Genomic DNA, 27,213 nt, shown 5'->3' on the forward strand with positions numbered 1-27,213 from the left:
AAAAAAAAAAATCATCTCACATGCTCAGTTTTCCTAAAATTGAAGAGCATTGTTTCTGGATAATAATCAAAATAATCAAAATTACTGAGTGAGTGGAATACACCTCTTACCTCATTTAAAGCCTTGTGTACACTTTACAGAAGCAATTTTTTCTAGCCCTGGATGTCAAGAAAATATAACTCTTGTCTTATGTTTTTGTTTAGTACTATAACCAAGCAAGCTGATTTTAACATTTACTCTTTATTGTGTTGTATGAAGTACCTATGTAATGCAAGTATGTACTGCACTAAAATACCCATATTTCCAAAGAACATTAGGTGGTATAGCCCACAGTCTCTGCAGAAGCATTGTGAGTAACCTGTGCCTTTACACTTTACAATCCACTGTTGGCTGCTGTGAAAAGTATAATAGATGAAGAAAAAATAATAATAAAGCTAAGTATGAGTACACTTTTCCAAACATACACATACACAGCTTACAATGGAACCCAATGGAAAAAGTCAAATGACCACATTTGATGTATTATCTATAAAATGTAGACTTTGCAATAAAAAGCCAAAGGCACATAAAAATATATTTTAACTTTAAAAATAACTTACAGTAATACTTCGCTTGTGTCTTACCAACATGTAGCTGACAGTCAAGATTTCGCAATATAGATATAACATATAGGGATATATAAGAGCTACAAGCAAATCCCCAAAACCCATAATGTTGTTCAAATGTGGAAACGAGAAAAGTTTTAACACTTAAGAATTCGTTTGCTATGGTGAGCCCAAACCATGTAATATAGAAAAGAGTCTAGAAAAAAAAGGCGTGGGTGTTAAATAAATTTGACTTCCTTTTGCTCAGAAAATGCCAGAGTTCTGTAAAGGTCCTTAATGTGACTGGCACAGCCCTTCATAGCTAAGTAATGCCAGTCCTGGCCAAGCCAGATTTCTCACGTGTCTGGAAACAAAATATGTGAGCTATACATCAGCATGGCCCACTGAAAATGGGTTCTGACTCACTTCCTCTCTTTTGCCAGGACAAGTTTTTTTTTTTTTTTTCCTTTATATTGTTTTTGCAAACAGGGTATACCAGGTAAAAAAATATTTTGTAGGAAGGTTATTTTAGAAAACGCATCACATGACAGCAAGTATAGCCAGTGAGGCTCTCCTCTTTGTGGTTCGTTTTCTTCCATTCTGTCTTTTGGTATCTTTTACACCAAAGGAAAAGGGCCCGGCCGTGTCCTGTTACTTATTTTTATCCATGACATTCAGCACCTCATCCAGAAAGGAGGGCCCGAGATCAAGCTGCAGGGACAGGAGGGAACCCGTGAGGTCAGAGAGGGACTCCTCTGATTTAGTCTTTTCCTTGACGAGCTCGCAAGGGGCGGGATGGTCAAACATGTCCTCCGCTGCCCAGTCGGGGTACTGTTCGGACAGGCTGGAGGAGTGGCTGTCCCTCCCCTGGCTGGACTGCGATGCAGACCCGCTCGACCCCCATGAGACGTCCGCCTGGTGGACCGTCCCGTTCTCCAACACACTGCTTTTCTCTGGAACCTTCTCCTCCATGACCGGCTCACAGCTAAGCCGGGGCAGCTTTCCCGGCCCAAAGGACTCCTGCTTGGAACTGAACGTCACCGGGGACAACAAGGGCAACATGAGGGCTTGGGACCCTCCGATGGTCGGGAGAGAGATGGCGTTTTTGAGCACCGGCGAGGGCGTTTCTGTGAACATGGAGTCGGAGGTGCTGTTGGCCCGGAAGAACTCATGCCCAGGGAACTGGCCCATGTGTGCTTTCTCCTGGTTTCCGGGTAGAAGCTCATAGTTGCCTTGGAGAAAGGAAATGTCTCCGAAGACGTCGTGCTGGCCCTCCTTGCCGATGTGAATGGTGTGGCGGAAGTCTCCGAGGGGCGGACTTATCATATCGGGAGACAAGATGTCCCTCAGTTTAAATTTCTTTCCTTTCTTGTTATTGGCAGCTTTCAGGTAAATCGGGGTTTTGGCTGGCATTTTGGAGTTTGAGAATGTCGATTTTGCAAAAGGGAAAGAGGGCCACTTTCTTCACCGATGTTACAAGTTTCCCAATATCCTTTTGGATAGGTACTGTCACATCATTTTTCTCAAATAGCTCCAGAAGTGGCTCTGAAACAAGAAAGCTAAGAGCCCTTCTGGACGCAAGCAGGCCTTTCTGGAGAGCCACTCACATCCTCAACCTCTTCCACAGCAGGGAGAAACCTAGAAGAGAAACCAAAGCAGGTTAAAACTGGCTGCCCCTTCAGGGGTCCCTTGGGCTTCCCTGGTGGCTCAGATAGTAAAGAATTTGCCAGCAATGCAGGAGACCTAGGTTTGATCCCTGGGTTGGGAAGATCCTCTGGAGAAGGGACAGCTACCCACTCCAGTATTGTTGCCTCAAGAATTCCATGGACAGAGGAGCCTGGTGGGCTACAGTCCATGGAGATCACAGAGTTGGATACAACTTAGTGACTAACGGGTCACATGGGCCTGACTTTTTCACAAGAGCCTGTAAATAATGGAGGACTTCAGTTCCCATTTGAAGTCAAGCTTTATTGTTCAAGTAGGATTAAAAACTTTAATCCTAACAAGGGTCTACTCATCTTAGTCTTACTTCAGGGCAAGACAAAGAGATTAAAAAACCCAAACATATGAAATTAGCACTTTTTAAACATGGTAATGGACACAAATTTTCTGCATTTTTTTAAGCTTTAGGTCCTTTTCCTCTAAGCTGTCAGCACATGACCAGAGTGACTGCAGCTCCTTAGACACAACTGAATTTAAGATATATTTTCTCTTGTGCTTTGATGTTCATACCAGCAAGGCTATTTTGTTGTTGATTGACTTTTACATATAAATAAAATTAATGCAATGCAATGAAGTCCATAAGGAGCTGGAACTATCATTTACTAAGTGACAGTGATGCTAGTGTCCAAAAAAATCTCAGTGAAAATGCACTCTTACAGATGAGAAAACTGAGATTGGGAGTCAAAACAAAACAAAACAAAACAGGCTTGCTCAGTAACATACAGTCATTATGGAAGTTGGAGCTGGAATCAACTTGGGGTAGACAGAATAGGGCTAGCAAAAATTTTAGGATTTGGAGGCATTCTGAAACAGAAGGAAAAGAACAAAACTGCTTCTTTTCAAAGAAAAAAGTGGGATCCTATATCACTCACAAGTGGTCTTCATTTGTGAGTACTTTTGAAACATTTGCTGATAAGCTTGTATCCTTTCCCTATATTAGGCCAGGTTCCAAGTAACCGCAGTGAGTTGCTGCCTCGTGTTGATGCCTTTGTATTAATAGGTGGTACCTGTGACTTGATTCCAAGCAAGGTAATGAGATATCAAAACCCTGATTAGGTTACATTATAAAAGATACCATCTTAGCACACTGGAGGGAGACTCCCTTACTGGTTTTGAAAAAATAGGCCACTATACTGAGATGGCATATGGAAGTGAATTCTGCCATTAACCCGAGGGAACCTGGAAATGGATCTTTCCCCAGCTGAGCCTTGGATTAGACCACAACTCCAGCCCTTAGTTTATAGCCTGATGCGACTGTGCATCTAAGCTCTGTCTGCACTCCTGATCCGCAGACACTGGGAGATGATACATGGGTAGAGCTGTGAGCCACCACGTTTATAATCTACCACCTCATATGGAGAAAACTAACACACCCTCCCTGCCCATGCTGTATGATACAGTTAGAAGTGATGGGCTGCAAGAAGGTTTGGGGGCTCTCATCTTACAGATGAGAACCTCGTCATCTCTTGAAAAGAATCCTTCAAATCTTCAGTCACATCAGCTGACCTGGAGAAGTTAAAACCCTCCCCACTGTGGGAATTCCTGAAATGGCTCTGCTGTGACTTCTTCCACTGGGCTCTCCCCTTATCCACAGAGCAAATAAATAATCCTCCAAGGGTTGGGTCAGATGGTGGCTTGAGGAGAGCTACATTTGCTTTGTAGCAGCTGGAGGCCGTCTGCATCTGTTCCATACCCCATATTTCTTTCCTTTCAGCACAAGTTTTAAATTCATCTGCCTGTGGCAGGTGGTGAGAACTGTGCTCCAGTACCCACTGGCAAGGTAACAACTGACTCTGGGAAGTGGCAGGCACACAGGCCTGAGAAGGCAGGGAAGGATGAGCTGGAGAGACCACCCCCCCCCACCCCCAGCCCTGGCTTTGGGAGTGGGGAGGAGGCCGAGGTGGTATGAGGGTTTGCACCAGAGCAGGCTATCCTGGAAGCTGCCAGAAAAGACCATGCACTCTCTGGAGGAGCCTGGCGGGTCTGCCTTCCCACTTCAGACTCAGAAGGCATGGAGATACTATGTTATGAAAAGAGATGCTTGATACCAAGCAAGTAAATGGGGAACCCCAGCACAGGAAGACATGCTTATGGGTCTGTCATTCTCATAGTTTCAACTCTAATTTGGGTCTTGTAAGTAGTAACTAAAGGGGAAGCCCTGGGTCTTTTTGCTAAAACATCAGAACACCCTTCCCCTCTAAGTGCACAACAGCCCAGAGCCCCTGCCATCCTGGGAGGCTGGCACTGCCTCCCTGCCCCTCTGGGCACAACGCAGTGACCACCTGCAGAAGCAGCAGGGGCACTGGGGCCGCAGAAGGTAGAGGGCAGCCCTGAACAACAGCTGCCCACCGGAGCTGTGTCCTCAGCAACATGGCCAGGAGAGCAGCTGCCATGGAAAGATACAGTGTGTCCACAACTCCGGGGCAAGCGAGGGCGAGGGCTGGATGCGTGTGGTCAGCTGGTGGAGCCAGGATTATGCAAGGCCAGAACAGGCATGGCATTCATTCCAGATTCTTTAGAAAAATAAAAATATCACGAAGATGCAGTCAGCCTGCTTCTTGGTCACTCTGACTGGATTACTCACACTCACCCCTTTACCTGTACAGCGACTGGGGATGTTGGGAGCAAACGTGAGAAAAAGTAAAGCGTACTCCTGCTATACCTGCAAGGCTCAGGGAGGAACGCCCAGTCCTCAGTCCCTGCTTGGCTATGGCCATGGCCCTTCGGCAGAGGCTTGCCTGGTCTGGTAGAAGCTGGATTTTATGTTAGTGGACTGCATGCAAAGATGGGAGAAAAGAACCAAAAAAGAGAGAAAAAAGTAAGAGAAGAGTTGGTGAGTAGAGGCTAGATAAGCTGCAGGCAGTAGATTCTCCAGAGTGGGAAAAGAGAGGAGATACCTTAAAAGGCGCTTTTCTTTCTTTCTGCAAATATTTACAGTTTTACTGCATGACAAGGCTGGAGGCTTGTAGGACTTTGCAAAGAATAATTGGTATTGAATTTCTACTGTGTGCCAGGGTGAGGAGCTCCCCAATTCACTGAAAGTTTGGGTAAAAAAAAGAAAGAAATTTGGTGCAAAAATGTCAGTTTTATAACTTTAGATGAGTTTATGTTTGTGATATGATGCTGGGGAAATATCTGAGCACTCAGACCCATCTGCCTGTTGTATCTGCTTTCTTTCCTCTTCCAGCGCAGGGGCAACCATGCTTGATCCCAGGAGAGACCATCCAATATCATGACTCTGTCCTGACTGCTTGCTCCCCTCCTTTCTCAATGTTTCTGTGCCCCTTGGCTTATCAGTCAATGGACAGCCATGCCTCAGGCCAACTGCTCAGCATCTTCTCTGCACTCACTAAAGCAGGAAACGACAAGGCAGTTTCTTCATAGGGAACAAAGTATCTGGTCCTGGAGCCGGTATGTGTGTGTCTCCTGGGAACCACCAACACTTCCTATGACAGGAAATGTTTGAGAGTGTCTCACTGTGCCAGGCACTGCTCCAGCCTTTGATGTGTTCTAGGTCACTGACAGGAACCCATGTTAACATCCCCATTTTACTGACAAAGTACTGAGGCACAGGTTGTGCCAGGTGGCATGGCTCCCAGGCACTAAGCCAAGTGGCTAGGCTTATTCCACTTAACTCCAGACACAGAGGTCTTGACATTTAAGAAGCACGCTCCCCGGGAATTCAGTCAGTGATTGATTGCCAAATGATAAAGGGGGTGCCTTCCAAAACCTGTTTAAGATATAATATGTGATAACACGCTGGGCTAATAAGAGTAGGAAGCACATACTGGTCCAACCCCAGCGGAAGATGGTTATCTATGAAAACTACATAACACATGCCTTTGACCCCAGAATTCCACTTACATAGGTTTATCCAATTTATGTATATGGGAAATAAGGAAATAATATTATACAAAGCTGTCACTCCAGCATAGTTTATAGCAGCCAAGAGTTATAAACAACTGTGAATTTCCTGATGGTCCAGTGGTTGGGGCACAGAGCTTTCCCTGACAAAGGCCTGGGTTCAATTGCTGGTTGGGGAACGAAGACCCCACCAGCCACACTGTATAGACAAAATTAAAAAAAAAAAAAAAGGAAAAAAAGAGTTGGAAACAACTTGTTGTCCACCTTTAGAGGATTGATTCTACAAGTTAAGTTACATCCATACAAATGAGTATTACATGGTCTACAAAAGGACAAAGCAGCTCCTGATATGCTGATATAGAAAGAGCTTCAAAGATGTGTGTCTTCAAAGTAAAAAAAGATTGGTGCCAAAGTGCACAAATAACATCTGTCCCGGCTTGTATGTCAATAAACCTCTTCTGGAAGCAAACACAGGAAATAATGGTGAGTGCCCACAGGGAGAGAAAGTAGGTGGAGGGGGATAAGGGTAGAAGAGAAACTTTTCACTGTATATCCTTTCATGATTTTGGATTTTTGAACCACACAAGTGAATGAGCTATTTAAAACAACAACAGCAAAAAATAAGTAGAGGGTTGTTTCAGGCTCAGACTGCACTTTCCTGCAGGGACAATTTTATACACAGGTCCTGAAAAGTCTACCCAACCTATAAGTTATTGATCGTAATGCAAACATGACTATGGGAAAGTGGGCTCAAAAGCCAAAGTCTGCAGGGGAAGTACATGGATCTACAAAGACCTCACCAGAGGGTGAGCCTCACTTTGTCAATGGGACAGAGCACTCCTTTCTGCGTTAATTAGAGCTTCACTGAGGGGTACCCGCGGCCCACGTTTGCAGAATGGAAGAGGTCTTAGAAGAGAAGGGTTTTCATCAGAAGGAAACGAGAAGAGGAAAGAGACCCAGGACACTGGGGTAAGGGTGGGTGCAGGGTATCTACGTGGAAGGCAGCACGGGAAGGTGGAGGTGCTGGGGCTCAGGGGTATAGCTCCTTGTCTTGAGAGGTGGTGGCCACACAGATGGACAGCTTCTTATGGTAGAATAACACAAAATCCTGTCCCTCCTCTCCATTTCTGAAAAGGAGACTTGGGCTCCAGGAGGATGTAGGTTGACCCATGTGGCAGCAGACAGAGCAAGGGATGAATCAGAAGGAGAGCCTCTGAGTCAGGGGGACACCCAAGAGAAGAAAGTGTGAGAAGAGGAGAGGAGAGGAAGAACTGAACCAGAAGGGCTCATAGGCCTGACTAGAGCTGGAAAGGGAGGCCTCCTGGGTGCTCCACGAGCCAAATGAAAAGCATCAGAACAATACCACCATCACTAACTCTCCACACTCGGGGCTCTCCTGCTGGCCAGCTTTTCTGCATTGCTACCATTCCTCCACTCCCACTGTCTTTGAAAGAGAGAAAGGAAGGGAGGAAGGGATGAAGGACTAGAGCGAGAAAGGAAGGAAAGAGAATGAGAGAGAAACCAACCATCCTATGTATAGCCCTTTCTCAAAACTCTCTCCTTGACCCTGAAATCTGAACCCTCCAGGACTGCTAATCGCTTTCTCTGGGAGTTTTTGGATCACTGTTTGCTCCTCTACCCTCCGTCCCAAGATGACACTCGACATAATATTCATCTGGGAAATTAGATTCCTCTGAAATCAAAGGTTCGAGCTCCGGGGCACTGGAGAGGATAGATATGCCAACAAAAGGTTTCAACTCTTCAGTCAGTCGCCTGTCACCCTCTGTCAAGGTTAGAGAGGGTGTCTGGCAGATGGGTAGGGATGGGTGGGCGTGGAGTCTAGCTGCAAGGGCACAGGTCCTCACTCTCAGGAATTTGTGAGAAGCTTAAGGGTTCCAAGACAAAAAGGACTCAAGAAGAATTTGAAGACACGGTTTTGATAGGAAAAGCAGAGTGTCAGGTGGTCATTCCGATACCAGGCTAGACAATTCCAGTTTCTCACATGTGACTGACTTAAGCATAGGTGACAGTGTTAATAAGAGCAATCATAGCAGTAATAATTCTACGAAGAAAGAAAACTGAAGTGGCCCCCTTTTGCTTCATGTCCTTATCATCTTTTTGGTAAAGAGAATGATGCTAAGAAGACTAAAACAGGAGGTGGGAGAAAAGCAAAAGGTTATGAAGAAGTTACACCCTGAAAAATCACTCCGTAGATGACCAGAGCTGGCAGTACTGGCAAGTCACAGGGCTCTGAAAAGAACAAAGGGGTTGAGATTTTTAAAAATTCCATTTATGTTAAGAATGGAATGTGTGGCTTGTCTGCTAATTGTTTTTAGATTAATTCTTAGGGGAGAGAGAGGGTAAAAAAAATCTTGCATCCTGAACAATAGGTTGTTAATCTAAAACACAAATGCATGAACCGGGGCAGGTGGGGGTGAGGGGTGTGTATGTGTGTCTCTCCTGAGGGACCTGTGGGCCTTTTCCTTTCTTCGACTTGCGGGAAGTGAGTCTGTGCTGGATTTCCCCTTTCTTGCTTGTTGTCACATCCGTGAACATCCAGCTTCTGCTCACTTTTCGCTTTGTCTCAGTGTAGAATCAGCAGGCCCTTCCTCCCAGCTCCTAGATGCTGCACCGCTGCAACATCTGGGCCCCAAACAAAAATGCTCAGTTATTATTCATTCGTGCCTGAATCCACAGTCCCAGGGAAGGATGTTAACTCAGCCAAGAACCCGCTACCCCTTCCCCACCCACCACTGTCTTTGGGGTATTTCTCTCCGCTGCCAACACAGGGAAACACAAGGGAGACAATGCCCTGGAAAAGTGTATTTCACCCTGGGCTCCACACTTGTAAGGGATAAAGGTGACTTGGAACATGTTCCCACATGTTCCCAGGAGTCCAACTGGGAGACGACAGGACTCAGGACACGTGAGAAGGTAAGAGCGGAGCAGCTTGAAGAAAACTCAAATACAGAGGGAAAAGGAATCCTTAGGGATCTGAAGGATTCATTTAACTGTAATGGAAAAGGGATTAACTTGTTAAGAGAGGCCCTAGGGATACAAAGGCAGAAGCTAAAGAGAAACAGATTTTGGATCCTCTAAGGGAGAACCCAGGGTTCTGGAAAAGATGGAATGGGTTGCCATGGTGGGAGGGGCGGTGTATTGATCATGTGCCGAGGCTGTCACAGCAGCAGCCTTGACTTGGAGCCTCCGATGTGCCCAGCGGGTGGGGTCTCGTCCCTGTTCATTTTGAGTCTCCTACAAGGGAAAACCATCGCTGCTCACTTCCTTATTGCCCCACTTCACACTAACCTATAAAAAAAAGCACTCACAGACTTCCTGGAAGGCTTTCCATTTGAAGATGGCAATATAGGGATGACAATCTTCTGTATCAGAAACACTAAAGTATCACTACAATGAGGGCCTCTGTAGGCGCGCTTCCCTGGACCAAAGAATTTTAAAATTGGAGTAGAAAAAAAAGGATACTATTAGAGATTCAACATTGAACTTACATGAAAACCTAAGACTGAAGTAAATGTAACCGGAGAATACCCTGGTAAATGGCAACCTGGAGGGATGCTTTCCATATTTTTTAGTCTGTTTTACTCCACCCACAAGAAGATAAGAAGATGCCTTTTTTATTTTTAGATTCTTTTCCTCTCCCCATATTATCTGAACCTGAGGACATGGCTATATGCTGCAAGGCTATAAGATGCCATTAGCTCAGTTCCCAGCTGCCTGGCTGTCATGCAAATGAACTTATAGCCAGACTGAGCAGACAGCATTTTATAGACCCACTCAGAAAGTCTATGCTACATCTCAACCCTCAATTATTTATAAATGGACTTCTCCTTTATGATTCAGCTACAGCTTGTATTTATTTTTCTTTTACAACTCCGATTATACAGAGACCCACAAATACCATATGGGAGACTCATCACTAATGTGCGTACACTCCTCACGTTTATAGGATCTAATTGTACTATTTGAAAGGGTTTTTAGAAGCAAAATTGGAAGACAGAACATCCACCTAAAAGTACTGACCCTGCACTTTAGAAGAGAGGCCATTACGCCCTTTCTCCCTATTAAAATGAGTTATTGGGGAGGACTTGAGGCAGACCTGGATCCCTGGCAGTTATGAGAGAGGGGAAGGGTCTGGCTCATTTATCATGACTAGTTTTACAGGGGACTCAGCCTCAGGGCTGGTCACAAGGACCAAGGCAGACGTTCTAGCTGGTGGATATGAACCAAATGGGGCGATTCCCATCAGTTGCTTCCATGCTTCTAGAACAAATGGATCTGAGTTGGTTTGTGAAACTGCAAGGACAAAAATCAATACAGGTTGAGAACCTCACCCTTAAGTTGTCAGCAATGTTCAGCCAGGAACTGGCTCGAATCTGTAGACTCAGCTCAAGTTAAGTAACTGGTAAAGCTGCTCACCAAAAAACAAACAAAACAAAACAAAACCCCAAACCACTAATATTAAAGTTACTCTATGAAATTCATAGAGCAATGACTCTGAAAACTCCAGAAATAGGAATATCAAATGTTCCAAACAGGTTTGACAAGTGTCCAGAAATTCAGGCTGATCATTTCACTCATACTACATAAGTCATGGTTCTCTTCATGTGCTGTGTGTCTTCATAGCACATCCTCTAAGTTAGGTCCCTTGACTACCTTGACTATTTCCCTAATGGGGTGAGGGGACAGATAGGGATTTCCATGCTACCCTCCCACCCTGCTAGGGCCCTTGACAATCGTCCACAGTCACTAGATGGACTGAAACTTGGCTTCTCTGCATCACACCAGCAGTGGGTATATTTGGAGCCTGGCAGTGGCCAGTGCATGCTCTACCAGCTTCCACTGCAAACTCCTCTGTTATTTGTACATAAATATCTGTACACAAATATTTGTTGAATGCATGAATGAATATCCCTTTTGAGTAGGCTGAGAGCTTTTCTGTGAGCGTGAGCTGGGTCTTAATTCATTTCTTTTTCTCTCCCACAACATGTGGCACACAAGTAAAATAATTAAGAAGTGTTATTTAAATCCCTAAGCCCTGCTAGGCCTTCCATGATGAGAGATAGTTGCTTTGTGCTTAGGAACCATTCCCCCATCCAAGTCTGCAAGAAAGTATAACATGGGAAAGGCTGAGTCCTCTGAAGATTGTACACATGTGAACAGCAATGGCTCAAGTGCATGCTGTGGGCCAGGCAGGTGAGTATTAGAACACACTTCTTAGGAACCAGGGTTAGATCAGACCTGTGTCTTAGGCCCATCACTCAAAATGCGGAGGAGCTAGGATTTCAGCCATGGTTGAACACTGCAGTCTGTGCTTCTAACTGCCGCTGACTCGAAAACTAATGTGAGGACCTCGAAGGAAATGGGTTGAGAATGGGAATGGCTGTTCCAGCCCATCTGTCCTGCAGTCCAGCAGCACTAAGGGGAAATGATACACTATGATCTCAACATCAAGAGTCAGAGATAAAAATCTGACCTTGTCATTAACTAAGAATGAGTAAAATGGTCCCAGACACCAGCCTCCCCAACTCACTAGGAATCTTCACTCTTTTTGTCCTTGTCAAAGAGAATCTCAAATGGGATTTGACTTCATGTGAAAGAAACACCAAAATATTAAAATTTTGAGGTAATAAAAGCCCCCTGAGTCTTGAGGAGAAAAACAAATATCCTGTTCTGAGAAAAAAACATTAAGTGCCATTAATTTTTTTTCCCAGAGGAAACACGTGCATCGTGGCTGTGCACCGGGGGGCCCTGTACACCCACAGGCTTTCATGGGGACAATGGCTCCCTTCCCTTGCTATTGACACTTCACTTCCCTCTTGACTTTCTGAAACCAAGAACCCTGTGTTTCTTACATGAATTGTCCTCCCACCTCCTTACCATCAACCACTATTCATAACATCCTCCAAGACCCGCTTCAGTCACTTCCTTCCTGCAGGAATTCTCGAACTCACCTCACGCAATCTAGGCTCATTACTGCCTTACTTGGAGGTTTTCTCAGGGCTCTTAGAGAGCTGATATTTGCTTTCTTTCCTGTTCCCGGATTTTACGATTTTGTATCTGGTATCTCCTGGTAGGTAGCAAGCGCCATAATAAGGTAGGCAAAAGTGGTGTAAAAAAAGAAGTGCTGCTATGATAACAATCTCCTCTTTATGCTGGATCACTTACAGAGCCTCCTCCTGGGCTGTGAACACAGGAGGCCCTTATAACTTATGGAATAAGCACTTTTAGTTTTCCCTATGGCCAGCCCTTGGATCAAGGGTCTGCAAATTATGACAGGTAAGTCAAATCCAGCCCTGTACCTGTTCTTGTAAATAGAGCTTTATTGGAACACACCAGTGCTCCTTCTTTTATGTGTTATCTTCAGTTCAATTGAAGGTGATTCTGTGCCCCCCACCCCTGGACATTTGGCAGTATCTAGACGTATTTGTAGAGGTGGTGGTGCTACTGGCATTTTTGTGGACAGAAGTCAGAAACACTGTACAATGCACAGGACAGCCCCCCATAACAAAACATTATCTGCCCCCAATTCTCTGTAGTGCTGAGGTTTGGAAACCCTGGTAGAGCTGCTTTCCAATGACAAGGTCAGAGTTGAGTAGTGTGACAGACTCTATGTGCCTGATGCTTTATGGGAAAAGCTGGAACCCATGCCTTAGACGCTGGCATTTTCAACATCTTAGGGTTGGACAGTGGTTTGTCCATCCCCCAACTCTCAACAGTCCTCTTGCAATCACACCCCTGTCCTCGGCTTCAACCACCACCTCTAATGCTAACTTCCAAATTGGAGTCTTCAGCCCACACATACATTAGTCTAGCCCAGTGAAACTCAAAGTGGGTCTGTGCACCAGGGTCAGTCCATGATGAGATATGGAAAGAAATGGAAAGACAGCTTGTAGAAACTTTCTCACATAATCAAGCATGCAGATCAGTGGATTTTTCTCATTGGTCAGACTCTTGGCATGTTTGAGAGGGTGTATCATCAGGTTTGCACGGAAGCTGGGTATGGTGCAAGAAGCTACTCGACATGGCTGCTATCAGTAATACAGTGGACTGGAAATTGAAATAAACAAAACGCTAAACATCACTGGTCCTTCACAGAAAGCAGCACTGGACTTTTCTCCTGTAATCTTTCAGACTTGACTTTGCTTCCCTCAGGTACTTCCTATTTAACTTATCCCTGATGGAATATGCCATCTCTCCTCCTCTTGTTGGCCCTCAGCTTTCACGTCCTATTTTCCCTTTTGGTAAGTGGCAGGAAGTCACCAAGATCCAAAACCCAGTTGCCACCCAGGATTCCTCTCCATGCCTCATTCTCATCAAGTCCTATTCTCTCACTTTGTCCATCCTCTTTACTTCTAGCCCTTGAGATCTCTCTCCTCAACAAGGGCACTGGCCTCCCTACCTGTCTCACTGTCATCAACCTCATCTCCTCCCACTTTATCTTTCAATATCTATCAGAATGAGGCATCTTGAATGCTCCCTTAACCTTGGGTGGCAAGCCTGCCCTTGAAGCCTAGAGATAAGATAGCTGGAGAGGCCCACTTTTGCAAACAGGGTCTCACCCAACCCTGCAGCTACAAGTCCAGCCAAATCCCATGGTCCACACTACCTTGTTTATACCTCAACCCACCAGCTGTCACTGGACTTCCCTCATAGCTCAGTTGGTAAAGAATCTGCCTGCAATGCAGGACCCCCAGGTTCTATTCCTGGGTTGGGAAGATCCCCTGGAGAAAGGAAATGGCAACCCACTTCAGTATTCTTGCCTGGAGAATTCCATAGGCAGAGGAGCCTGACAGGCTACAGTCCATGGCCTCACAAGAGTCAGACGTGACTTAGCGACTCAACCACCCCACCAGCTCTCATACTATCCTGCAGTTAGTACTGTCTGCTCCACAAGGCTGCCTTCTCCTGGGGGGAGAACTATAATTCATAGCTGGTACTGAACAAATGTTTGTTGAATGAACAAATGAGAAAGCTTGAGATTGCCCTGACTTCTTTCCTCATTAACCCTACCTGTCTTACTGAAAATACAAGCTGAGTCTTTCTGTGACTCCTACAAGAGAGAAAACCATGGAGCAAGGAGCTGTCATCTATTTTCTTATGGCAAAGAGTTTCTTTCATTTCTGCTTTCTCTATCCATGCAGGGTAAGAATTTAACAGCTTATCAATGCAAGCCACAGTTAATTCTACAGGCTCATACAAGATCTTGGGATTAAGGCAAAGAATATTTGTTGACATGATGTTTCAAAAGGAAATGACTTCCATCCACCACTACCATGTGCAAACAGAGACAGGCAAGCCTCTAGAAAAATCTGACAATACATTTCCCGGGAATGCAGGCTGACTAGTTATATTTCAGTCAATCTTACAGAATGAGGCCCAGGAGAAACAATGGGCTTGCATGCTGACCTCTCCTTTCAAAACGAAATGGATTAAAGGGGGACTTGAAGTTTTTAAAAGACCCTTGCTCCTTGGAAGAAAAGTTATGACCAACCTAGACAGCATATTAAAAAGCAGAGATATTACTTTGCCAACAAAGGTCCATCTAATCAAAGCTATGGTTTTTCCAGTAGTCATGATGGATGTGAGAGTTGGACCATAAAGAAAGCTGAGCGCTGAAGAATTGATACTTTTGAACTGCGGTGTTGGAGAAGACTCTTGAGAGTCCCTTGGATTGCAAGGAGATCCAACCAGTCCATACTAAAGGAGATCAACCCTGAATATTCACTGGAAAGACTGATGCTGAAACTCCAATACTTTGGCTACCTGATGCGAGGAACTGACTCATTGGAAAAGACCCTGATGCTTGAAAAGATTGAAGGTGGGAGGAGAAGGGGATGACAGAGGATGAGATGGTTAGATGGCATCACTGACTCCATGGACATGTGTATGAGTAGACTCCAGGAGTTGGTGATGGGCAGGGAGGCCTGGCGTGCTGCCATCCATGGGGTCGCAGAGTTGGACACGATTAAGTGACTGAACTGAACTGGATTTTTTAGCCCAAGATATGTAGGGAAACCTGCAAGAAACTCTAATGGATATTCTATAGAAAAGGACTGTTTTGAATATTAAGGTGTCACTAGCACAGATCACGTACTTAAAAAAAATGTATTAAATGAATGAACACACCAGCAAGCAAAACGGTAGAAAGACCTCTCGCTGCTATTCTAGGCCTTAGAAGAGGAAAGAAACTTTGAGCGAAAGCTATAGGATTCTTATAAAATGCCAGACCATACAGGTGCCAGTTACCTCCTGTGTAAATGGGGATAGTCACCCCAAACCCATCTATCTCTCATGATTATAAGAGCTGAGTATGAGAATCTTTTTAAGTGGCAATCTTCATAGAGTGTTATGCAAGCACAAAGCATCATCTCAAATGAAAAACCAGAACATCTATTGAAATGCAATATGAAGGAGGGGAACCATTCTAATTGCCCACATAATGAGTCCATTTTCTCCTTAAATGTTGTCTGTGGCAGTCACCAATGTATGATTGCAGATGGGGCTAAAATGGTGTGTGTCTGCCCTGTGCACAAGCTCCACAATTGGAAAAGATTCTTATTTCAAGCTTTGTTAATGTTGTTCAGTTGCTAAGGCATGTCCAACTCTTTGTGACCCCATGGACTGCAGCATGCCAGGCTTCCCTATCCTTCACCATCTCCTGGGGTTTGCTCAAACACATGTCCACTGAGTCAGTGATGGCGTCCAACCATCACATCCTCTGTCGTCCCCTTCTCCTCTTGCCCTCAATCTTTCCCAGCATCAGGATATTTTCCAGTGTGTCGGCTTGTCCCATGAGGCGGCCACAGTATTGGAGCTTCAGCTTTAGCATCAGTCTTTCTCATGAATATTCAGGGTTGATTTCCTTTAGGATTGACTGGTTGGATCTCCTTGCAGTCCAAGTGACTCTCAAGAGTCTTCTTCAGCACCACAATTTGAAAGCATCAATTCTTCAGCGCTCAGCCTTAAGGTCCAACTCTCACATCCTTTCATGACTACTGGAAAAACCATAGCTTTGACTATATGGACCTTTGTGGGCAAAGTGATATCTCTGCTTTTCAATACACTGCCTAGGTTTGTCATTGCTTTTCTTCCAAGGAACAAGTGTCTTTTAATTTCCAGCTTAATTAGAGAATAATTCTTTCTGTCAACAGGACAGGGAGCTAACTTCTATACATACACATGTATCCTTTATCTCCGTGTGCAATTCTTCCAGCCTTGAGAACAAGTGGGACTCCTTTGAGTCAGGAAAATTACTGCCATTTATTGGTCAGATAAGGAAAAATTTAAGGCCATACAGTTATTTTCTTTAAATATTTGGTGAGCTATCAGGTGAGAGGAAACCAGTACCATCCCTTGAAAAGAATTAGGTGTGTGATTAGGGTTCAAGGAGAGGGCAGGTGGAGCTGGATAGGAGGAAGAAGTCTAACCAACTTGAGTTAATCAGCTTGAAGAATGGGAGAGGCCCATCAGGGGAAGTTTTCCAGCTGAGTCTGAGACTGGTAGCGATTCCAGAGGGGAGGGAGAAGGAGAGCATTCCTGCACTGGGAGAGGAGTTAGCAGAGATACCTGCAAGTCTCAGTTCAAGCAGCAGCCCCTGGTATGTGTGTGTAGACTTCATATATATACAGATAGGTGTTAGAATCATAGATCTGTGTTTGAAGTTTATTTATACTTAATAAAGAAAATGAATCTTAGAGTTCTGTGATTCTGTATGTTTGCAGAAACATCTAGCTTCTAGGGAATTATAAGAAAAAACATGTTTTTTTAATGAAGTTAAGACTACCCTTAGAATTAAAATATTTTTTACTAGCTTGTAGCATTTTCATTATCTTTTCTCATCTTTCCTCACATTAAGTTAAGGGTACAATGCAATGCCAATGACTTTCTCTGCAAGCCTCAGCTTGTGTATCTGTGAAGTGGAGCTAGTGAGAGACAACACATATAAAATGCTTGACAAAGTCCTGTGAGGCAATGAACTTACAATCAATTGAGATATAGTTATTGTTATTAATTATCCAAAAACCTAGAAATGCATAAGGAACAAGACAAGCTGAAAGTTCACCATCAGAATTTTTTCCCAACTTTACTCGGGACCTGTCTACCCAAAATGATTGTTTTAAATAATGTGAAACCCGAAATGGTCTGGTTTCAAATACAGTCATCCCCCAGTATCTGTCCAGTGTTAGTTTTAGTTTAGTTTTGGTATCCCACGGACACCAAAATGCATGGATGTTCAAACCTCTTATGTAAAATGGCATAGTATTTGCATCTAAGCTATGCACAACCTCCCCATACTCTTTAAGTCATCTCTAGATACTTATCATGCCCAATACAATGTCAGTAGTTGCTAGCACATAGCAAATTCAGGTTTGCTTTTGGAACTTTTATTTCCCCCCAAAAGTTTTTGATCTGTGGTTGGTTGAGTCCACAGATGCAAAACCCACAGATACAGAGAGCCAACTGTCTTAATTCCTCATTCTGAGAAAAAAACTGGAATCGGGAAGATATCACTGCTCTATGCTTCCCTTGCGCCTCAGCTGGTAAAGAATCCGCCTGCAATGCAGGAGGCCTGGGTTTGATCCCTGGGTTGGGATGATCCCCTGGAGAAGGGAAAGGCTACCCACTCCAATATTCTGGCCTGGAGAATTCCATGGACTGTATAGTCCATGGGGTCACAAAGAGTCGGACATGACTGAGCAACTTTCACTTTGACTGCTCCATTCCCCAAGCTGCCCCTGAGACAGAGAGCTCAGTGGGCTGGCAGGGGAGCACTACCTGCCCTCTCAGTTGAGCCCACAGCTTAAGGGCTTCTTTAAGAGGAATACAGAACAAAATCCACTCATGAATGGAGGGCAGGAAAAGAGTTTCCGGTTTGGTGCTATGCCGTGCACAGCAGGGCATGTGGCTTGAGCTGATTCATTCAGCAAGCAGCAGGCCTTGGAGAGAGCCTTCCACTTGCCTTCATCCAGTCCCTGGCTAGTGACTCACCTTCTGAAACATTCATCAACAACAAACATCTACTGAGGACCTACTGAGTGCCAGGCAGAATCCCAGAAACTGAGGCTACAGCAACGATGTGCTCACAGAGCCGACATCCCAGTGTGGAGATGGCTGATAGGTAAGCATACCAATGATGAATGGCTGATGTTGGCATGGCTGAGCAGTCTAGGTGGGCACTAGGAAACAACCCTCATCCTTCCACCCCTGGGGCTGCCCGGCCTGTGCTCTGAGTGGACACATGGTACCGAGCTACCGCAATTTTACACCCGGGCAGGAGAAAGCTTCCATGCAGGTTGCAACGGCCTGGCCAAGAAGGCTTTGAGGAAGTTCTGCTGGTGGCCTGAATTTCAAAGTACCCTGGATGGGCTAGAGGTGCTCCTTTGGAATTTAAACATTTGGTAGCCTAGGAAGAAATTATTTTACCATGGTCAGACTTAAGGTAGGTAACTGAAAAAGATTTCTGGCTTGGCAACCTCTAAGAGAAAATAACGTGAGTAGGACCAGATTGTTCCTTTTTTCATTAACTCTTAGTATTAAAAAGATGAGTGCCAAGCTAAACTAGGTTCAGTCCCTACTTTTATGAAGTGGTCACAAGGGTCAATAAATGAAAATTTAAACATATTAAGTGTTAAAATAGGAAAAGCTATAAGACACTATGGAAAATGCCTAAGATACAAGCGGGGCGGACAGTATTAGGATCAAAGCTGTTTAGAGCCAGGAGAGCGCTTGGAGAATTTCAATGGCTTCCTCTACATCCTTCCCCTTCCACATCTTCACCCAGAGATGGGCAAGGATCTGCCTTGCAACACAGCTGGCCAGTCAAGGGCTTAGAACCTCATCTGCTGTGCTAAAGATCAATGGTACGTGTCTTTTAAAAAAGTTAAAAAAATAAGTATATAAAAAAGGGAAAGAATTCACATATATTCTGAAATGGCGAAGCCACATTTCACCAAAAAATGTCTTTGCTTGTTTAAAAAGTTCTGCGTAGCCTAAATGATTATAATGGTTTTGAACAGAAAAGGTCTTTTTCAACTAAACACACAGTCATCTATCACTGGCATGATGTGTCTACAAATATGACCTTCATGTTGTCATCTGAATGTGACGGATTCCCAAATGTGTAAGCTGTCTAAATAGAGGCCTGACTTTGAAATTCTCTGCCTTCCACGCTGGCTCAGGCTGCTCTGCACTGGGTCTGTTTTTCAACACAGGGTTTTACATGATGAGTTTAATAGTAAGATTGCTATGCTCATAGATGTCACTAATCCTGGCTCACTGGATTTTAGAAGCTAGAGATGATATGAAATGCTCCAGCACCAAATGTCTCATCTTAGAGCTGAGAAGAAGACCCTGAAAGGTCACAGTTCCACAACTTGGGTCAGAGGTACGATCAGAATCTATGCTCTCTGATCTCCAATCCCTCTGTGATTGTCTCCATTTAATTCTGCACGAGTTTTATCAAATAGCAGAATGGCACCTTCCAGTGTGTTCCGGTGGCTCTGTTCCTGTACCCCTGAACAGGCTGGAGGGCAGGCTGCAGCGTGTGGCTTCTGCCTCTGGCTTCATGGTTCCCAGAATGTTTCCTGTCAGACTAGCTCTGCCAGCTGCTCTCTGGGCAAAATGATTGGATAGATACCTCCTCCTTGTGCAGATTCACTGCACACAGTGACATTAAATGCTCTGAAAAGTCCTGCACAGGGGGACCTCTATCAGACTGGTTTCCCAAAGAACCATTTTTGGATCCTATTCATGTCTCAGAGTTCACATGATGTAGGGTTGTATAGTAACCCACTCCAGCATTCTTGCCTGGAGAATTCCATGGACTGAGGAGCCTGGCAGGTTACAGTCCATGGGGTCGCAAAGAGTCAGATACAACTGAGCGACCAACACTTTCACTTTTTCTTTTTTCAGTGCTGAATGAGCTAACTGCAGGTGTGTGATCTCTGTGATAGCTTAGCAAAGAATCAAAGGCTATAAGGTTACTGATGACTTTCTCAAATGTACAAATAAAACCCAAATCACTGAAAATCTAGGTTTTAAAAAATTTAAAATTTGAGATTCTAGGATTCTATTCATTCATGACTTGATCAAGCAAATACTAATTTGAACTCACCAGCCCTTAAACTCACTCATCTGTTCTCTTGGTTATTCAGAAATAGCAAACTTCTTAATATCAATGATTTGTATTATAACACTATATGCTTTAATTTAAAAAAACTGCTCTTCCACCAGAGGTACTGTCAAACTCCGTCCTTCATCATGAGACTGGTGAAACTTGGCACTCAAGAAGTGCATCAAGGCCAGAGAAGGCATTTTTTTTCCCCTAAAGGAAAGAACATTTGCTTGCCCGCTGCTGTAGAGGCATCAGTATTTGGCTACTGATAATATTTATTCTGGTCTGTGGGGTCCATTTTGATTTGTAACCCTGAGAGGATGGGGCAAAAGATGGGAAGAAAATGGAGGCAGACAGCCCTAAGGCTACTGCCCTTGGTTTTGAGACAACCTGGATTATTTCAGGGGAAGGCAATGGCAACCCACTCCAGTACTTTTGCCTGGAAAATCCCACGGACAGCCAAGACATCCTTTCCAGAACCCCTACTTCAGTCTGAGCAGCCTCCCACAGCTAATCACAAACCCACAGTATCAGAAGCAGTGGAGGCCAGGCCGTCTCCTTGGGTTATCCGGGGCACCTCTCTACGTCTCAAAGGCCTCCTTGCTCTATCTTTCACACCAGAAGCTTATCTGGCAGAGTCTGGGTCATGTGCAGAACTTAGAACTGGAATGAGGCCCGACTTCCTCCAAGAACAGAGCCTTCCTACCCACCTTACTGGTGGCTCCTGCCTTTTGCTTTAGCTCCCCTTGGAGCAACATCATTATGAAATGTGTATTAAATGCCCATTGAGTGCCAGGGACTGAGGGGTCAGGCACCACGGCTGTGGTCACTAGTCTCAAGGAGGTGACCGTCCAGCTTATTTACTGGACCCTGCAATCCCTGACCCTCCAGAACTTTAAAACAAGGATGTTTGCCGCACACTAAACTCCAGTTCATGTTTGGGTCCTGAAATTCCTAGTAAAACTCTTTATAAACTAAACCGCTCAGGTAACTGCTACTAGTAGTTTGAAGCTCGATCCACTGCAGGTGACTACTGACTATACAATGAGATTCAACCATCTCCAATAAATAAAGCAATTCAGGGACTTCCTTGGTGGCCCAGGGGCGCAGGCTTCTAATGCACGGGGCCTGAGTTTGATCCCCGGTCAGGTAACTAGATCCTACATGCAGAAAGGATGATCACACGTGCCACAACTAAGATCCAGTGCAACCAATTAAATAAATAAAAATATTTTAAAAAATAATTAAAATATGATTCATATGGTGTTCCCAAAGGCTGGCAATCCCTGTCATCTTCCTTAGGGCAGTGGTACTATGTGATACAGTGTGCTGCAAAGTGAGTTCTCTGCCAGAGGCTAAAAAACCCTTATAACAGTCAGATTTAACAGCTTCTCTGGCCTTTTTCTGGTGGTGAGGGTGAGGTATTCATTTAGGGCAAGGTCAAACAGGTCTGAGTTCAAACCTGATTCTGCTACTTACTCAGTGGTGTGACCTTGGACAAGTTACCAACCCTTTCTGAATCTGTGTTTTCATCTGGAAAATAACAATACTATCCACCTCAAAGAGCAGTTGTGAATATTAAACGAGACCAGTATTAAGCACCTAGGGAAACAACAAAGGCAGTAATGAAAGCATCAACTTTGTATTGTGTCTACTCTGCACCTGGCATGCTCCGAGTGCTATTTAACTTATGTAATCCTCAGAGCAGTACTATCTGCATTTTGCAATCGATAAACTGAGGTATACCAGCTAAGTAATTTGCTTCAAATCACACATGTATTGAGTGCCAGGGCCAAGATATGAACCCAGACAGCCTGCCTCAGAGGCTCTTAACCTCAAAGTTTTTTCTCCCATCTCCTTAAGCAGGAGACACTGATCTTTGTGGAAAATTAGCCATTCATTTATGCACATATTGGGTCGCTAAGTTGCATAAACCTGTTTAGGTATGTTCCTTATTGTATAATTTGGGCTTTCCTTTGTGTCTCAACTGGTAAAGAATCTGCCTGCAATGCGAGAGACCTGGGTTTGATCCCTGGGTTGGGAAGCTACCCTGGAGAAGCGAATGGCTACCCACTCCAGTATTCTGGCCTAGAGAATTCCATGGACTGTACAGTCCATGGGGTCGGAAAGAGTCTGACACGACTGAATGACTTTCACACTTTCACTTATTATGTAATTTCGGGCAAGTTTTAGAAGACATCTGTCCTCAGTTGCCACAGCTGTAAAATGAGGGTATCAACAGTTCTTTCCTCATAGGTTATTAGAAATAAATGAGTTAATCAAGGTATAAGGGTAAGAACAGGGCTTGGCACTACTGGCAGGCTCCATGTAGTGAGTAGCTTTAACATATAAATTCACTGAACAGTGTGATATATTAGAATTCTTTGGCTTTGGTGCTTGGTAAAGATTTTGTGACTGGCTCCATCCAGTAGTTTCAAATGACTATACTGCCCTTGCTCTCTGGCAAACGTAGTGGATTTAAAAAACAAGTTTAAGTTCTTAATCCATCAATGAATAAACAGGTCAGCAGGATTCTGTTTAGAAAGAAATTAGGCCAGGCCTAAATAAAATCAGACTGAAAGCAAAAATTGTAATAATAAAAAAAAAAAATCAGAGCAGTCTTTTGGAGTTTTTTCAGGTTATGAACTGAAGTCCACCCATTGGATAAATGTTATGGCTACTGGGCAAAGAGCTCGTGAAAAATTTATGGCCTGGTAAAAAAAAATCTCTGGGTGATGTAGGTTAAAACAACTTTATTCCCAATGCTGTTGAATACCATGAATTTTAGAAAGAAAAAAGGGCAGCTTTTGTGAACATGTTGGACATAAAACACCACTTTAAAGGAAAAGCTGGAGAGCAGATAGGGCAAACCAGCTCATATGAATAGTTCTGCAATGATTTTTATGGCTTTGCATTTACTCATCTTGCACCACGTTTAAATTTACAATAAAAGCAAAAAAAAGTGCAACACTCATTACTCTAGCTGTCTTTACATGTTCCGTTGAGATACAAAACAGGATTTCACTACTCAGGTTTTAAGGGAATGGGGAACTCATCTCATTTCATGTCTGTAGCTGCTGCCGCCACAGCACCATGTTCCAATCATGAAATTTATAACGTAAATCTCTTGCAGATGATAACCACTGGAAAAGAGAAACGGCCATGGATCCAGAAAGGCTTCCAAATTTCCCCCCCAAAGTTCTCATCTGTGAGCCCAGAGGCTGGTGCTGAGTGTTTTACTCAATGAGTGAGGCCTGTTGGGAAACCTACATGCTTTAGGAGACTTAATGAAGAAATCTGAACCGTTCCTTGGTTCTCTTCTAGTCTTTATTACTTATTTCACATTTGACAATACCAAACACTTCACAACTGCCCTAATTTATCTCAGAGCGTTTACATCTAATCTGAAAACATACCTGTGTAGCTTATTCTTAATTGTCAACAAGAGCTCTTACAAATTTCAGTGGGTATCAAAAAGAGGATCTCTGGAACTGTCCAGAAAAGAAGTTGCATTTCCTGCTCCTTAGATGAAAAGATCTTTTCAAGATTAGAAGACCACAGGAGTCTTTTAAATTGACTTTAGGAATACCCCTGGGGCACCGACAGGCCTTCACGGTGAGCCTTTGTCTCCCAGTGCTTTCCAAGGAAGTCCCCAAGAAAGGCTTTGCTATTCAAATTGGGACATCTGCTGCTCTCCAGATTTGTGTTCTTTTTTTGAAAGGCAGCACCCCCAAGAAACTCTAGGATATTATGAAGCCTAAGAGTGGGGGGTTGGGGAGGAAATCTTTGTCTCCCTAACATTCATCAGTTCCCTCCTCCTAAGCAGCACCTCCCTCGCCACCGCCCCCCACATCCTCAGCAGGCCACAGCAGCGACTCCCCCAAATACACCAGCTCTGGAAAAGATTCAGGCTGCAATACCCTCGTGACATTCCTATTCCCGCCCTCATTTTAATTCCCTCACTTTTTTTTTTTTTTTTAAACGAAATGTAATTACTTGACTGTCAGCCTGGGCTGCACTCTGGGGCTTTTACTCCTTTCAACACAGCTGTGCTCCCGGCTTTGATGCTGCGGTCCACGCAGCTTGTCCCAGCCACAGCCTGGCTCTCGGTAATGTAACATTCAAGTGCATATTTATTTTTAAACTGACCTCGCGGGCTGTACAGTATAAAGGTCCTGCCAAAAAATATGCTACTTTCTATTTATAAGATGAAACACATGCCTCCCGAAGTCGAGAGGGGGATGGAGCATAATAATTCATAACGAAAAAATGATTGGCCAGATCCATTTGTCCTCACGTGTCTGATACTTGTCTGTGTCAAGACAGTTTCAAGGAGAAAAGGGGAAAAAAATCTTGAAAACACTTCAGTTGTTCAGAAACCACCGTAAAAAAAAAAAAAAACAAACCTGCCAGATCTGCAGGTTGGCGCCTCAGCCACAATGCCCCTCAAGTGTAGAGAGGGCACCAAACGGGTATTGCCACAGCAGATCTGAGCCGTGCGCCCTTGTGTAGCCCTGATGCCAATCCAAGGTGGGAGGGGAGCGGCAGCCATGTGCGGCTTGTTCTCGGATGGAAAAATGCAATACGCGCCCCGAATGGCTGTCAATAGCTCTGAGGGTGCAGTGTAGCCGCGCAGCCTCACCCTGAAAAGTGGTAGGCACAAAAGGTGAAGCTCTGAGTCCCGGTCGTGCCGCGTGTACCACCCCCCCCCATCCCCACCCCCCAGCTTGCTTTGTGCCCCCTACGGTCCTTTGAAGACCAGCTGAAAGGTGATGCCCTAGGTAATCCGCGCTCCCTGTGCTTTACCAAACCTAGCAGCCACGAACGCCGGAAGCCGCCACGGCCGCCGGTGAGACAGACTCATAGACGCACAGAGAAGAAGCCGTGGGCAGGCAGCAACTCACCAGCGGCGCCAAGGATCCCAGCCGCTGACCCTGGGACCGGGCGCCCGGCACCGACACCTCCCGAGGGCGCACGCAGTCCCTGCCCGCCACGCGCAGATCCAACCGGGTCGGCCGGCTCGGCGCCCGCTCACAGTATTATCCGCTCCGAGACGGCGTGAAGGCGCCCGAGGCCGGGGTCTCTAGGCTCGCCCCCACTTCGGGCCCCACGGCTGCGCTCCCCGCTCTGTCGGGCAACAGCCGGAGAGAAGGTGCGAGCTAGACTGAGCGTGCAGCCGCTGGACTCCCGGACTGAACCTGCGGAGGGCGGGGAGGCGCGGGGCGGGGCCGGCAGCGCGCGGGGCGGGCCAGGGCGGGCCGGCGGGCGCGCCGCAGGGCGCGGGCTGCCGGCCGACCCACCCAGCCAGGGTACCTGCGCCCCGGCCCGGAGCGGGCGGACTGGGTTCACCCTCTGCGGGGCCTGCGGCCCCCGGAGGACAATGGGCGTTCATTGTTACGGCCCCGGCGCCACCCCCAGGGATGTGGCTTCCCTGCGAGAGGCTGCGTTCAGCTCCCTCCACACAAAGAAAGGACTCTGGACGCTCGGTTCAAAGAGGGACCTGGAGTGCAAGTTCCAGGTGCCCCTAAACAAAGGGACTCATCCCGCACCCCAGACACCTGTACTAAACCTCGTGCGCCCACCTCTTTCCGTCCCAACGACCCGATCTAACCCGGCAAGGCTCCGGCGCGGCGGGCGGGGACTCTGGCGGAGGAGAAACCACTTGACCGCGCCGCCCCCGTCGGGCCGTGGGCCCCCGGGCCACTCGACGCCCGGGTTTGGGAGGAGGGTCGTGTTCTGTCAGTTTCCAGCCTGATCCTCTTGGAGCTGCCGCCAAAACCCGGAGAGTGGATTTGGCAATTGGAGACGCCAGGGGCTGCTGGCTGAGCAGGGGCACACGAACTGCCGACGCTGCAGGTTTTTCCAGTCCAGGGGGAGGCGTTTCCTCTCCCGCGGGGACCCTAAAAGAGATTTGCCCAAAGCTGGGGCAAGCGGGTGGCGGCTGCTGGGGACGAGAGACTGGGCGCTAGCGGCGTGGCGGCGGCCCAGGAGCGTAAAATTCCGCCCTGGGCGGCACCTGCGCCCTCCAGTCATTCCAGCCACAGCCGCTGCGCGCCCCGCCCCTCCGCCCGGAGGCCGAAAGTGGACCGGGTTAATTAATTTTCTTAATCCGTCTCCTTCTCTTCCTACTCCAGCAGTCAGCCTGGGGAATGAGTAGGCGACAGGAAAGGGCGGTGTTTTCCGGTTGTAAGGCCCCAGCCCGCACGTTCTGCCTGGGGAGGGGACTGGAACCCAGGAGAGCCTGGCACTCTGGGCCTGGCCCCGGCCCCCGGGGCTCTCAAATTGAATGGAAATCCTGGCACAGAGAGCGATCCTCCAGGGGACCTTGACTTTCCGGTGTGGTATCAGCTTCAGGTCATCACCGCAAGGTCCCTGGGTCTGTCTGAAACCTTAAGAGGATGCACATTAAGCTTTACTTTGTAAACCTCGGCTGAAGTTAAGGTGAAGTGAAAAGGAAACAGACACAACTATTCTGGAAAGCAAAATACTTGGGTGGAGTGTTAAAAGCCTCAAAGAAAATAATAGTTGGCAGGTCACACGGCCATGAAGTTGGAAGTCAAATACAAAATTCAGCTGAAGAGATGTTAGAAATCTGACAAGCCAAACAGTCCACAAAGATAAGAGACACAACATCATTTCCTTTCTTCAAATGACAACTACTTCGAAGTTTCCTTTGGCAGATACCTGAATTTTGCTCCAGATTCTTGAGAGTTTTTACTGGGCATTCATATTTCAAAATATATGTTCCCTTTGGCACTAACGTATGTATTTTATGTATGAATTTATTGAAGAATGTTAAATGTTACTGGCCTACTTAGATAAAGGTATTTTATAAATATTTATGCATAGCTCTCATTGCACATGGTATTTTTATAAGTACAAATAATATGTATATATTAAATACCACAT

At 45.6% G+C, this 27,213-nt stretch overlaps 1 protein-coding gene across 3 annotated transcripts; it reads right to left on the reverse strand.

Moving 5' to 3' along the window:
* Positions 1-221: 221 nt before the first annotated feature.
* On the reverse strand, positions 222-25,974 carry CDC42EP3 (CDC42 effector protein 3). Of its 3 annotated transcripts, XM_061432093.1 has the most exons (3): positions 25,209-25,461; positions 5,204-5,341; positions 222-2,222 (listed from the first exon to the last, which is right to left on the reverse strand). In XM_061432093.1, exon 3 carries the CDS (start codon positions 1,995-1,997, stop codon positions 1,236-1,238), a length of 762 nt encoding a protein of 253 aa, XP_061288077.1. In that variant the 5' UTR covers positions 1,998-2,222; positions 5,204-5,341; positions 25,209-25,461; the 3' UTR covers positions 222-1,235. The 3 variants fall into 3 exon arrangements, with proteins under 3 accessions (XP_061288077.1, XP_061288076.1, XP_061288075.1); XM_061432092.1 differs by lacking the exons at positions 5,204-5,341; positions 25,209-25,461 and adding an exon at positions 25,887-25,974; XM_061432091.1 differs by lacking the exon at positions 5,204-5,341 and having other exon boundaries at positions 25,209-25,499.
* Positions 25,975-27,213: the final 1,239 nt, after the last annotated feature.

Source organism: Bos javanicus, chromosome 11 (assembly GCF_032452875.1).
Source record: "Bos javanicus breed banteng chromosome 11, ARS-OSU_banteng_1.0, whole genome shotgun sequence".
Lineage (NCBI taxonomy): Eukaryota > Metazoa > Chordata > Mammalia > Artiodactyla > Bovidae > Bos > Bos javanicus.